Source organism: Trachypithecus francoisi, unplaced genomic scaffold (assembly GCF_009764315.1).
Source record: "Trachypithecus francoisi isolate TF-2019V2 unplaced genomic scaffold, Tfra_2.0 Lachesis_group5, whole genome shotgun sequence".
Lineage (NCBI taxonomy): Eukaryota > Metazoa > Chordata > Mammalia > Primates > Cercopithecidae > Trachypithecus > Trachypithecus francoisi.
In genome coordinates, this window is record NW_022681470.1 from 97,849,851 (window position 1) to 97,863,409 (window position 13,559).

The 13,559-nt window shown below is 46.4% G+C and overlaps 1 protein-coding gene across 5 annotated transcripts in view; it reads right to left on the reverse strand.

The window, feature by feature from the left end:
• Window positions 1-409: 409 nt before the first annotated feature.
• PRUNE1 (prune exopolyphosphatase 1) overlaps window positions 410-13,559 on the reverse strand; it is a 33,825-nt gene continuing 20,675 nt past the window's right edge. For all 5 annotated transcript variants that reach the window (XM_033195198.1, XM_033195199.1, XM_033195201.1 and 2 more), the window contains 3 exons: window positions 12,615-12,709; window positions 8,570-8,728; window positions 410-2,313 (listed from right to left, as the gene is read on the reverse strand). In XM_033195198.1, coding sequence (XP_033051089.1) covers window positions 1,885-2,313; window positions 8,570-8,728; window positions 12,615-12,709 — 683 coding nt within the window. In that variant the 3' untranslated portion in view covers window positions 410-1,884. The remainder of the gene's footprint in view (window positions 2,314-8,569; window positions 8,729-12,614; window positions 12,710-13,559) is intronic.

Consider the following 13,559-nt stretch of genomic DNA (forward strand, 5'->3'; position numbering starts at 1 on the left):
GCTTGAACCTGGGAGGCGGAGGTTGCAGTGGGCCGAGATTGCGCCATTGCACTGCAGCCAGGGCAACAAGAGTGAAACTCCGTCTCAAAAAAAAAAAAAAGAAAAAAAAGAAAAAGAAACCATTGTGTGTGTTTCTAAGACTATGTTATCTTGGGTCTACTTTTCAAGCATAAGGAAAACTGGAGAAACGGAAGCATGTTATAAGGAGGTTTCTGGGAGAATAAACAAGTTGAACGGGAGGCTGAGGATGAGGGGAGACAGAAGCCTGTTGCTCCTTATTCCCAAAAAGAGTCAACAGAAAGAAGACATTAAGTATAGTAGGAAGAAGGGAGATGAATTTTGAGGAGACTGAAACAATTATCAGAGAAAGGCCTGAACACACTTGTAAAAAAAGACAGTAAGACCCCCAAACAGGAAAAAAGTATTTAATACTATAACAAAATGCAAAATAAAGTACCCAAGTTACAAAACATAAATTCCTTTGGTTCATAATCACACCACTATTTTTACCTTCCACATAGCTACAGACATCACACCCTCAAAGTGAAGTCAGACTGTCCCCCTCATACTGAAGATGTCATGCCAAAACCATCACATACCCCACTGTTCAGTGAAACTGTTGGCAGCTTACATGGAACAGAGCTGTGGGGTAGGAAAAAGGGGAAAGGGTTGGGTTAAAAAAAATGGGGAGACTCTACACATGCAGAACAAGTCAGTGAGAGGGAGCTCTCTGCTAGGTCAACACGTCATGAACCACATCCCTATTCATGCTACATGAGGCTGAGTCCTTGCTACAACCACACAGAAATACAGAAAATCAAGTGAACCTGAGCACCCCCAGGGATAACAGAAGAAAAATACAGAGAAGCAGAGGAGAGAAAGAATGGCAGCAAGAGGCAGATCACAGAATACCAGGGAACACCTAGTCCAAACCCTGTTTTACAGATGGGGAAAGTGAGACCTGGAGTAGTGAAGTGTCTTGCCAAAATACATAGTCTATGGGAGCATTAGAACTCCATGCTTCCTTTTAATATGAGCAAGGAGAAAAAGAGACTGACAAGAAATTGATAGGCCTGCTAAGGCAGGAGACAGACCCAGGCCTCTCATTCCAGTTATGCTGTCTTTTTGGAAGAAGAGTGCCTATGAGGTCATTAAGGCCTTTCTAGGTGTTTTCTTGATTCTCAAGAATCAGGGTTCTGGGTGGCTCTGGGATAGAAGGATCCAAAGAAACAGCCAGGCCACCTGATCAGGACAGAAGACAATGGCCTCTAATCTGCTCCCAAACTAGATCTGAAACAGTCACAATAAGCTCAGAACAGAAATTCAGCGATCTCTGAATCAAACGCCATCACCTAAATGGTGGCAAAAAGAAAAGTCACTGAGCTAGAAATCTGCTGTAGGCTGAACACTGGAATAAGTTTCCAAAGTGCACTCTCTTTTCTCTCTAGCTTGAGGCAGGTATTCAATAAATACTTGAATGAATAAGTGAATAAATGAATACATGGAGACCATCATTGAAAGTTCAGTTCCATGACAGATATTGGTTCTGTTCAAGACCCAAGCCGAGGACACTTTTGGGGACTACATTCTCTTTGTCCCACTGTGTTGGGACTGCAGATGTGTCACATCACGCCCCTGGCAAATAAAATAGAGAGAGGTGCAGATTTAAATAAAATTTGTCTGATTGGTAGAGATTAGGGGGAAAAGGTGGAAAGCCATTCTTAAAGCAGCTGCTTTCACTTTTTTTCTCCTTTCAGTTTTATGAGAACAGTACACCAGATCCTGGAGCAATGAAGACAGAATTGCTGAATCTCCAAACATCTCAAAACATGCATTTGAAGTGAGTCAGGTAGCCTTACCCACTACCTCCTCCCCTCTCAACAGTCATTTCTTGGACAGGGAGGCTGTGGTAGACTGTGACAGTGAGATCTGACTGCACTTCTCGAAGACAGCCTCAGCGGAGAGTTTAGGCAGCCCCTGATCTAGAGGGCACTCATCCACTAAGCTGTTCATGGGCGTCGGGGGCAGTGGAGGGTCCTCCTCATCTTGACTCAGTCCAGAAATCAGGGAGTTACTTGCCCTGTCCAATTCCTTGTCCACCTGCTCCCTGGACACATCCGCTGTCTCAGGCTGTCCTGAAGGGATCTTCATGGAGTCAAAATACACTGACAGGGCTTCCTGGAGCAGGGGCAGAAGTTTCTTCCGAGAGACCTGGGTGTTGCCTTGAAGATAGGCATGGAGGTTAGGGTGGGTGCTTGAGGCAGGGGTCAGCTTCAGGGGTGGAGAGTGGGAGCATTCCAGGACTCCACAGATCTAAAGAGGAGACAGTAACAGGAAAAGGATACACAACTTGCTGTAGCAAACTGCTGAGGCTTCTAAGTGAGAGGCTTCCTCTACAGAAGAGGAAGCTTTCAAAAAGTAAGTCAGTTGGGTGCGGTGGCTCACGCCTGTAGTCCCAGCACTTTGGGAGGCCAAGGCAGGTGGATCCCCTGAGGTCAGGAGTTTGAGACCAGCCTGACCATCATGGAGAAACCCCATCTCTACTAAAAATACAAAATTAGCCAGGTGTGGTGGCGCATGCCTATAATCCCAGCTACTTGGGAGGCTGAGGCAGGAGAATCGCTTGAACCCAGGAGACAGAGGTTGCAGTGAGCCAAGATGGTACCATTGCACTCCAGCCTGGGCAACAAGAGTGAAACTCCGTCTCAAAAAAAAAAAAAAAGTAAGTTATCCTTGAGGACAGGCACAATGGCTCCCGCCTGTAATCCCAACACTTTGGGAGGCCGAGGTGGGCGGATCACCTGAGGTCAGGAATTCAAGACCAGCCTTGTCAACATGGTGAAACCCTGTCTCTACTAAAAATACAAAACTTAGGCTGGGCGCGGTGGCTCAAGCCTGTAATCCCAGCACTTTGGGAGGCCGAGACAGGCGGATCGCGAGGTCAGGAGATCGAGACCATCCTGGCCAACATGGTGAAACCCCGTCTCTACTAAAAACTACAAAAAAACTAGCCGGGCGAGGTGGCAGCGCCTGTAGTCCCAGCTACCTGGGAGGCTGAGGCAGGAGAATGGCGTGAACCTGGGAGGCGGAGCTTGCAGTGAGCTGAGATCCGGCCACAGCACTCCAGCCTGGGTGATAGAGCGAGAGTCCGTCTCAAAAAAAAAAAAAAAATACAAAAATTAGCCAGACATGATGGTGCACACCTGTAATCCCAGCTACTTGCAAGGCTGAGACAGGAGAATCATTTGAACCTGGGAGGCGGAGGCTGCAGTGAGCCGAGATCTCACCATTGCACTCTAGTCTGGGCAATAAAGCAAGACCAAAAAAAAGTAAGTTATCCAGAATTCGTTTTTATTGTTTGCAACAGAAGGAACACTAATATACACAGTATTTTTTTTCTCTTTTTTGAGACGGAGTCTTGCTCTGTCACCCAAGCTGGAGTGCAGTGGGTGTGAGCTCGGCTCACTACAACCTCCACCTACCTGGTTCAAGTGAATCGCCTGCCTTAGCCTCCCAAGTAGCTGGGATTACAGGCATGTATCACCAAGCCTGGCTAATGTTTGTATTTTTAGTGGAAATGAGGTTACACCATGTTAGCCAGGCTGATCTCGAACTCCTGACCTCAGGTGATCCGCTCTTGCCTAGGCCTCCCAAAGTGCTAGGATTATAGGCATGAGCCACTGTGCCCGGCCCACAGTATTTTATTTTATCATATATATACATATAAAATATATGCTTTTTTTTTTTTTTTTTTTTAAATAGAACAGGGATGGGGTCTTTTTATGTTGCCAGGCTGGTCTCCAAATCCTGGTCTCAAGCAATCCTCCTGCTTCAGCCTCCCAAAGTGCTGGGATTCATACACAGTGTTTTATTTATTTTATTTTGCTTTAATTTTTTTTTCTTTTTTGAGATGGATTCTTGCTCTGTCACCCAGACTGGAGTACAGTGGCACGATCTTAGCTCACTGTAACCTTCGCCTCCCAGGTTCAAGCAATTCTCCTGCCTCAGCCTCCTGAGTAGCTGGGATTACAGCTGCCTGCTACCATGCCCAGCTAATTTTTGTATTTTTAGTAGAGACGGGGTTTCACCATATTGACCAGGCTGGTCTTGAACTCCTGAGCTCAGGTGATCTGCCCAGCTCAGCCTCCCAAAGTGCTGGGATTACAGGCATGAGCTACCATACCCAGCCATACACGGTACTTTAAAAACAGAAGAAACAGTTTAGATTGTATATTTCATTTTATTATTAAAGTAACTAAAGCTAAGTAAGATGATTATGAGTAAAATCATGTAGATGATGGCAGTTAAACCAGAATCCAGGAACCCCAGCATCTAATCTAGTGTTGTTTCCAAGTGTATAAATGTGCTCAAGAATTTGAACTAGGATGGGACCAGAATTTATCTAGAGGCCAGAAGAGGGATGGAGGAAGAATTAATTGAACAAAATAAGATTGGTATCACTATTACCCTCACTTACATGCAGGGAAACTGAGAATTAGATGATCAGGTAACTTGCCTAAGGTCATAATTTGCATGAAGCAAAACTGACACTTGTGGGGAAAAGAAAGAGAGATCAGCCTGTTAACTGTGTCTACATAGAAAGAAGTAGACATAAGAGACTCCATTTTGTTCTGTATTTGAGATGCTGTTAATCTGTGACCCTACCCCCAATCTTGTCCTTGCAAGAGACATGTGCTGTGGTGACTCAAAGCTTAATGGATTCTGGGCTGTGCAGGATGTGCTTTGTTAAACAAGTGCCTAAAGGCTGCTTGCTGGTTAAAGGTCATCACCATTCTCTTAATCTCAAGTAAGAGAAAAGCATTTGTCTCCTGCCCGTCCCTGGGCAATGGAACATCTCTGTGTGAAACCCGATTGTGTGCTTTGTTTACTGAGCAAGGAGAAAACCGCCTTCAGGAATAAGGTGGGACTTGCTGGAGCAATGCTGCTAAAAGGTTTATGGAGAGTTTGCGTATGCATCTCAAGGCACAGCATTTTCCTTTAAACTTATTCATGTCACAGGGATTTTTGTTCATATGTCTTACTGCTGATTTCCTCCTAATACAATGATCCTATTGTCCAGCCACTCCCTTATCTTTAAGATGGTAAAGATAATTATCAATAAATACTGAGGGAACTCAGAGACCGGGGCGGCGTGGGTCCTCTGTAAGCTGAGCGCCGGTCCCCTGGGCCCCACTTTTCTTTCTCTATACTTTGTCTCTGTGCCTTATTTCTTTTCTCAAGTCTCTCGTTCCACCTAACGAGAAACACCCACAGGTGTGGAGGGGCAGGCCACCCCTTCAGACACTGAGCCCAGAGCTGTCACCAAAGCCAGTGTTCTAAATCAATATATTATACTACCCCTAACATAGGAGAAAGAGAGGAGATGGTAGAGTAGACTGTGAGAAAAGGACTCCTGGCTGGGCATAGTGGCCCACACCTGTAGTTCCAGAATTTTGGGAAGCTGAGGCTGGTGGAGTCCAGGAGTTTGAGACCAGCCTGGGCAATGTAGCGAGACCCTGTCCCTACAAAAAATACAAAAAAAATTAGCTGGCCATGGTGGTGTGCCTGGAGCCCCAGCTACTTAGGAAGCTGGGAGGACTGCTTGAACCAGGGAGGCAGAGGTTGCAGTAAGCTGTGATTGTGCCATTGCACCACTCCAGCCTGGACAACAAAGTGAGACATCTCAAAAAAAAAAAAAGAGAGAGAAAAGGACTTCTGTTTCTAAGCATAGGGACAGCCTGGACAATGGTAGAGTCATTAGAAATCCACACAGCTGGCCGGGCGTGGTGGCTCACGCCTGTAATCCCAGCACTTTCAGAGGCCGAGGCAGGTGGATCACGAGGTCAGGAGATCAAGACCATCCTGGCTAACACGGTGAAACCCTGTCTCTACTAAAAATACAAAAAATTAGTAGGGTGTGGTGGCGGGTGCCTGTAGTCCCAGCTACTCGGGAGGCTGAGGCAGAAGAATGGCGTGAACCTGGGAGGCGGAGCTTGCAGTGAGCCAAGATCGCGCCACTGCACTCCGGTCTGGGAGACACAGCGAGACTCTGTTTCAAAAAAAAAAAAAAAGAAATCCACACAGCTTCGAATGAGCAGCACAGAGGGGAGAAGATTCAGGAATGTGGAAGAGGTACTTCTAATGGCCAAAGCACCCTTTTCTTCATGAAAGGATTAGTAGGAGCCACTATTTACAAAGTGCTTACTCTGCTCCAGAAGTGTGCTTTACACATGATATTATGTTTAATGATCATAGTAGAATTAGCAGTAGGTACTATTATGCCATTTCCAGATGCAGAAGTCAACTGACTTGCCTTAGCTCAAAGAGTAAGAGGCAAATCTACAACAGAAAAACACATCTACCTGACTTTAAAAACTGCAGTTCTTGGCTGGGCGCGGTGGCCCAAGCCTGTAATCCCAGCACTTTGTGAGGCCGAGATGGGCGGATCACGAGGTCAGGAGATCGTGACCATCCTGGCTAACACGGTGAAACCCCGTCTCTACTAAAAAATACAAAAAACTAGCTGGGCGAGGTGGCGGGCACCTGTAGTCCCAGCTACTCGGGAGGCTGAGGCAGGAGAATGGCGTGAACCCGGGAGGCGGAGCTTGCAGTGAGCTGAGATCCGGCCACTGCACTCCAGCCTGGGCGACGGACTGAGACTCCGTCTCAAAAAAAACCAAAAAAACAAAAAAAATAAACTGCAGTTCTTGGCCAGCTGCAGTGGCTCACGCTTGTAATTCCAGCACTTTGGAAGGCCAAGGCGGGCGGATCACTTGAGGTCAGGAGTTCGAGACCAGCCTGGCTAACATGGTGAAACCCCATCTCTACTAAAAATACAAAAATTAGTCGGGCATGGTAGTGGGCACCTGTAGTCCCAGCTATAGGCTGAGGTGAGAGAACTGCCTGAACCTGGGAGGTGGCGGTTGCAGTGAGCCAAAATCACACCACTGTACTCAAGCCTGAGCAACAGAGTAAGACTCCGTCTCAAAAAACAAACAAACAAAACTGCAGTACTTTTCATAATGACAAACTACCTTACACTGAATGAAATCAGATTTGCTTCCTGGGGAGAAGGCAAAGGCAAAGGGAGGTGGGAAAGGGCAGACATACCTTCTATGAGAGCAAAGGATTATCTGGCTGTATTCTGTCTTTAGCAGTCCTCACAGAGCCTAGGCAACCCTCAGAATCCCTGAATTGCCTTAAGCCCATCTTTTTTTTTTTTTGAGACGGAATCTCTCTCTGTTGGCAGGATGGAGTGCAGTGGCGTGATCTCGGCTCACTGCAACCTCTGCCTCCCAGGTTCAAGAGATTCTCCTGCCTCAGCCTCCTGAGTAGCTGGGACTATAGGCACGCACCACCACTCCCAGCTAATTTTGTATTTTTTTTTTGAGGCAGAGTCTTGCTCTGTCGCCCAGGCTGGAGTGCTGTGGCCGGATCTCAGCTCACTGCAAGCTCCGCCTCCCGAGTTGCCGTGATTCTCCTGCCTCAGCCTCCCGAGTAGCTGGGACTACAGGCGCCCGCCACCTCGCCTGGCTAGTTTTTTGTATTTTAGTAGAGACGGGGTTTCACTGTGTTCGCCAGGATGGTCTCGATCTCCTGACCTTGTGATCCGCCCGTCTTGGCCTCCCAAAGTGCTGGGATTACAGGCTTGAGCCACCGTGCCCGGCCATTTTGTATTTTTAGAAGAGATGAGGTTTCACCATGTTGGCCAGGATGGTCTCAATCTCTTGATCTCATGATCTGCTTGCCTCAGCCTCCCAAAGTGCTGGGATTATAGGCATGAGCCACCATGCCCAGCCTTCAGTCCACTTTTAAATTCTTCCCTAGGCTAATCAGTAACCAGCAGAGGAACAGAAAGGAGAGGAAGTAGGAAAGATAGCCAAATGGAAGATCAGGAAAGAAAACAAATCTGGATCTAGATCACTTCTTTACAGAGTTTGCATGATACAGAATAATTAATCCCTGTATAGTAAGTAGCAGAAAAGGTCTCTCATATTTCTAATTTTCAAGGCAACAGTGTGATTCCAGGGGTGAGGAATTAATGATTAAACCAAGAATACAGTTTGTTTGTTTTTTTTCCCCCAATAGAAATGAGGTCTTGCTATCTTTGCCCAGGCTGGACTCAAACTTTCCAGCTCAAGCAATCCTTCCACATCAGCCTCCCGAGTTGCTGGGAATACAGGCACGTGCCACAGTCCCTAGCTCAAGAAGGGAATTTTAACTCCAGATTTGTAACATTTCCTTCTAACTAGATTTCTTTCAAGTTCTTTCAAAGTATGAATTGAATGTTTAATTCTTTTCGGAATTCACCTTTTCGCAACAATGCTATGATTAAGGATGTTCACTAAAAAAAAAAAAAAAAGAATGAAAAAAAGGATATTCACATACAGAGAGAATGGGAAAAAGCAGAAAAGGGAGGAAACAGGTCCAGGAACAGGTCAAGGGACCTCGTGTAAGTATGTTAATATAAGAACCTAAGAGAGGTCCTTATAGGACAGCTGTAGAGCACAGAGGTACATACAGGCAGACTCTGTAAGGCTCTTAGGTTGGAGAAGGGACACAGACTCACCGTTGTTCGGAGTGCCACATGGGGACAGAAAATAGCCAACTGCCGCACTGGCTCATTGTGAGTGTTGAAAAAGATAGTCATGGCGACCAGGACATCATAGCTGTGAGCCTGGCAGAAAGCATGGAGATCTGCAAAGAGGTTAGACCTCTCCAGAAAGGCCTGAAAGGGAAGAAATGGAGAGGGATGAAGGACTTTCTCATCATCATCAATAAAACATCCTTGGGCCAGGCATGGTCACTCATGCCCATAATCCCCGCACTTTGGGAGGCCAAGGCGGGCGGATCACCTGAGGTCAGGAGTTCGAAACCAGCCTGACCAACATGGAGAAACCCCATCTCTGCTAAAAATATAAAATTAGCCGGGCGTGGTGGCGCATGCATGTAATCTCAGCTACTTGGGAGGCTGAGGCAGGAGAATAGCTTGAATCCGAGAGGTGGAGGTTGCGGTGAGCCCAGATCACGCCATTGCACTCCAGCCTGGGCAGCAAGAGCGAAACTCTGTCTCAAACAAACAAAAACAAAAAAAAAACCCGCTGATAATGTATGTAATATGCCTAGCATGTTCAAGGCTCTCCTCTTCTTGCAATCAAACAAGCAAAGTCTTTGCCTTGTGGGTATTTTTTTTGTTTTTTGAGAAGGAGTTTTGCTCTTGTTGCCCAGGCTGGAATGCAATGGCGCGATCTTGGCTCACCGAAACCTCCTCCTCCCGGGTTCAAGCGATTCTCCTGCCTCAGCCTCTCAAGGAGCTGGGATGACAGACATGTGCCATCATGCCCGGCTAATTTTTCTTTTTTTTTTTTTTTTTTTGAGGCAGAGTCTCACTCTGTCGCCAGGGCTGGAGTGCAGTGGCCGGATCTCAGCTCACTGCAAGCTCCGCCTCCCGGGTTTACGCCATTCTCCTGCCTCAGCCTCCTGAGTAGCTGGGACTACAGGCGCCCGCCACTTCACCCGGCTAGTTTTTGTATTTTTAGTAGAGACGGGGTTTCACCGTGTTAGCCAGGATGGTCTCGATCTCCTGACCTCGTGATCCGCCCGTCTCGGCCTCCCAAAGTGCTGTGATTACAGGCTTGAGCCACCGCGCCCGGCCTAATTTTTCATTAGTAGAGATGGGGTTTCTCCATGTTGGTCGGGCTGATCTCAAACTCCCGACCTCAGGGGATCCGCCTGCCTTGGCCTCCCAAAGTGCTGGGATTACAGGTGTGAGCTACCGCACCCAGCCCGCCTTGTGGGTATTTTTATTCTAAAACAGAATAATGGGGTATACAAATAAGAGCAGACATGTGAAAACTGCTTTTCTCTATCCTTGGGCTTTTCTCTATCCTTGTCATTTCTTGTGTTTTTTTTTTGTTGTTGTTGTTTTGTTTTTTTTAAGCCTTGGCATTTTTCTTTCTTTTTTCTTTGTTTCTTTTTGAGATGAGTCTCATTCTGTCACCCAGGCTGGAGTGCAGTGGTGTGATCTTGGCTTACTGCAACCTCCACCTCCTGAGTCCAAGCAATTCTCCTGCCTCAGCCTCCCAAGTAGCTGGGATTACAGGTGCCCGCTACCATGCCTGGCTAATTTTTGTACTTTTAGTAGAGACGGGTTTCACCATGTTGACCAGGCTAGTCTCGAACTCCTGACCTCAGGTGATCCGCCTGCCTCGGCCTCCCAAAGTGCCGGGATTACAGGCATGAGCCACTGTACCCGGCCAGTCCTTGGTATTTCTAATATGTCAGTTTGTACTTGATTAAGGTACTTGGCAAGCCTTTAATGTTTTTGTTTGTTTCTCGAACTAGGTTACGAACCATGAGAGAAGAGACCAAGCTATCGTGTTTTATTTAATTATTTAGTATTTTTACACAGTACTTAGTAGAAAGCTGTGTAGAGTATGTATTCAGATCAGATGAATTATTTTATTTATTTGTTTTTTTGAGATGGAGTCTTGCTCTGTCACCCAGGCTGGAGTGCAGCGGAGCGACCTTGGCTCCCTGCAGCCTCTGCCTCCTGGGTTCAAGCGATTCTTGTGCCTCGGCATCCTGAGTAGCTGGGACTACAGGTGCCCAATACTGTATCCAGTTTTTTTGTTTGTTTGTTTTTTGTTTTTTGTATTTTTAGCAGGGACAGGGTTTCCCCATGTTGGCCAGGCTGGTCTCGGATTTCTGACTTCAAGTGATCCACCTGCCTCTGCCTTCCAAGTGCTGGGATTTACAGGCGTGAACCACCATGCCCAGCCAGATGAATGATTTAAACCACTATGACATGGAACCAGGTATTCAGACACCATTATTATTAATTTTGGTTTCCATATACAACATTTAATTGAACACTATTATTAAAGTTATATTCATCGATACATTCAACAAAGTTTACTGAGCATCTGCTATGTGCCAGACACTGTTAAAGGTCCTAGAGCTACAATAGACAAAAAAGAAACAGGGTCCTGGTGGAGTTGATAAACTAGCAGAGGTAATATAGACAATTAACAGAGATAATATAACAGAGATAATATAGACAATTAAGGAAACAAGATCCTTTTAGTATGTTAAGTGCTTTGAAAAACAAACAGGCCAGGTGCGGTGGCTCACGCCTGTAATCTCAGCACTTAGAGAGGCCAAAGCGGGCAGATCACTTGAGGTCAGGCGTTCAAGACCAGCCTGGCCAACATGGTGAAAACCCCGTCTCTATTAAAAATACAAAAATGGCCGGGCGCAGTGGCTCACACCTATAATCCCAGCACTTTGGGAGGCCGAGGCGGGTGGATCACTCGAGGTCAGGAGTTCAAGACCAGCCTAGCCAACGTGGTGAAACCCTGTCTCTAGTAAAAATATAAAAATTAACTGGGCATGGGGACGTGTGCCTGTAATCCCAGCTACTCAGGAGGCTAAGGCAGGAGAATCACTTGAACCAGGGAGGCAGAAGTTGCAGTGAGCCGAGATAGCGCCATTGCACTCCAGCCTGGGGGACAAGAGTGAAACTCCTTCTCAAAAAACAAAAAACGAAAACAAAACAAAAAATTAGCTGGGCATGCTGGCACGCACCAGTAATCCCAGCTACTAGAGAGGCTGAGGCAAGATAATTACTTGAACCCGGGAGGCAGAGGCTGCGGTGAGCTGAGATTGCGCCACTCCACTCCAGCCTGGGCAACAGAGTAAGGCTCAAAACAAACAAACAAACAAACAAACATAACTGCTAGAGGTTTTTTGAGCATAGGAGATAGTACATCGGTTAGGGTGGTCAGGAAAAACCTCCCAAAACAACAGACATCTGAGCTGAGACATCTGAATGTTAAGAAGGAGCCAGCTCTACAAAGAGAAAAGATCATCTGGGAATGAGCTTAATGGTTCCGAGGAACAGAAAAGAAACCAGTGTGGTTGCAGTACTATAGCGCAGGAGTGGAGCTGGAATGAAATGAGGCCAGAGAAAAAGACAAGGGCCAGATCAAGCATGGCCCTGTAAACCATGGTAAGTCCTTTAGATTTTATTAAAAGTACAATGAGGCCGGGCACGGTGGCTCACGCCTGTAATCTCAGAACTTCGGAGGCCAAGGTGGGAGAACTGCTTGAGGCCCGGAGTTTGAGACCAGCCTAGGCCACATAGTGAGACCCCATCTACACATACACACACACATACACACACACACACACAAAAGCTAGGTGTGGTGGTGTGCACCTGTGGACCCAGCTACTCGGGAGGCTAAGGTGAGAGGACTGCTTGAGCCTGGAAGGTTGAGGCTGCAGTGAGCCATGATGGTACCACTGCACTCCAGCCTGAGGAACAAAGCATGACTCTCAAAAAAAAAAAAAAAATTTAAAAAAGACCACTCTGGCTGCTTCGGGGAGAATGGTTTGTAGGGCTGCAAAAACGGAGGCAGGAAAACCGGTACTGAGGCTAGTACAGTGGTGCAGTGAGAGATGCTGGACTCTGGTGGTCGCAGAGGAGGTGGAGACAAGAAGATAGACACAAAATACGTTTTGGAGGTGAGCCAGAAATGAGGTGCAAGGCCACATGCATAACATGCATAGCTAAAGGTTTTCTCTCCCCACCCACAGTCACAACTTACTCTTACCTCCAAATCCATATATACTGCACTAATGGCCACCTTGATGCCTTGTCTATAGATAGTCTTCTGGTCCTTTCTCAGCATCTGCTCAGTGGTCAGTCCTAGAAAGCAGATGTGAGACTAGGGGTCAAACAGGGGAGGCCAGGTTCCCAAGATCAAGAAGGCAAGGACAGCCAGATGGGTCAAGAAAGGAAAAACAGCCTCTCTTTGGGGCAATGAATGGGGGAGACAATTGAAAATGTAATCATAGCTGGGTGCGGTGGCTCAGGCCTGTAATCCCAGCAATTTGGGAGGCTGAGGTGGGCAGATCATCTGAGGTCGGGAGTTCGGGACCAGCCTGGCCAACATGGTGAAACTCTGTCTCTACTAGAAATACAAAGAATTAGCTGGGGTGTGGTGGCGGGCGCCTGTAATCCCAGCTACTCAGGAGGGTGAGGCAGGAGAATTATTTGAACCTGGACTCCATCTCAAAAAAAAAAAGAAAAACAGAAAATGTAATCACATAATCAAAAGCCATCTTAAAATAATTCGTGACAATAGGTACCTTTACAGCAAGGAACTTTGGAGAGAAAGATAAAACCCAGCACAGAGGCTTTTACTTTGTATTTTCCCTCTTCCTATATTGTTTATATGAGTTCTTTCTTTCATTTTTCCTTTTTATGTCAACAGGTGGTAGATGAGTAGAAGAATATGGTTTTTTTTTGGTTCTCCTCGTCTTTTGTATACTCACAAAATATTTCTTTTGCCTCCCTAACCAATTCTATAGATTTCACTCTGATAATTTAGTATACTCTCAGCATATTTTATATATATGTCTATATTCTCTGAATAGACTAGAACCTATGAGGCTCTTTTTGTTTTTCTTGAGACAGAGTTTTGCTCTTGTTGCCCAAGCTGGAGTGCAATGGCGCGATCTCGGCTCACTGCAACCTTTGCTTCCCGGGTTCAAGC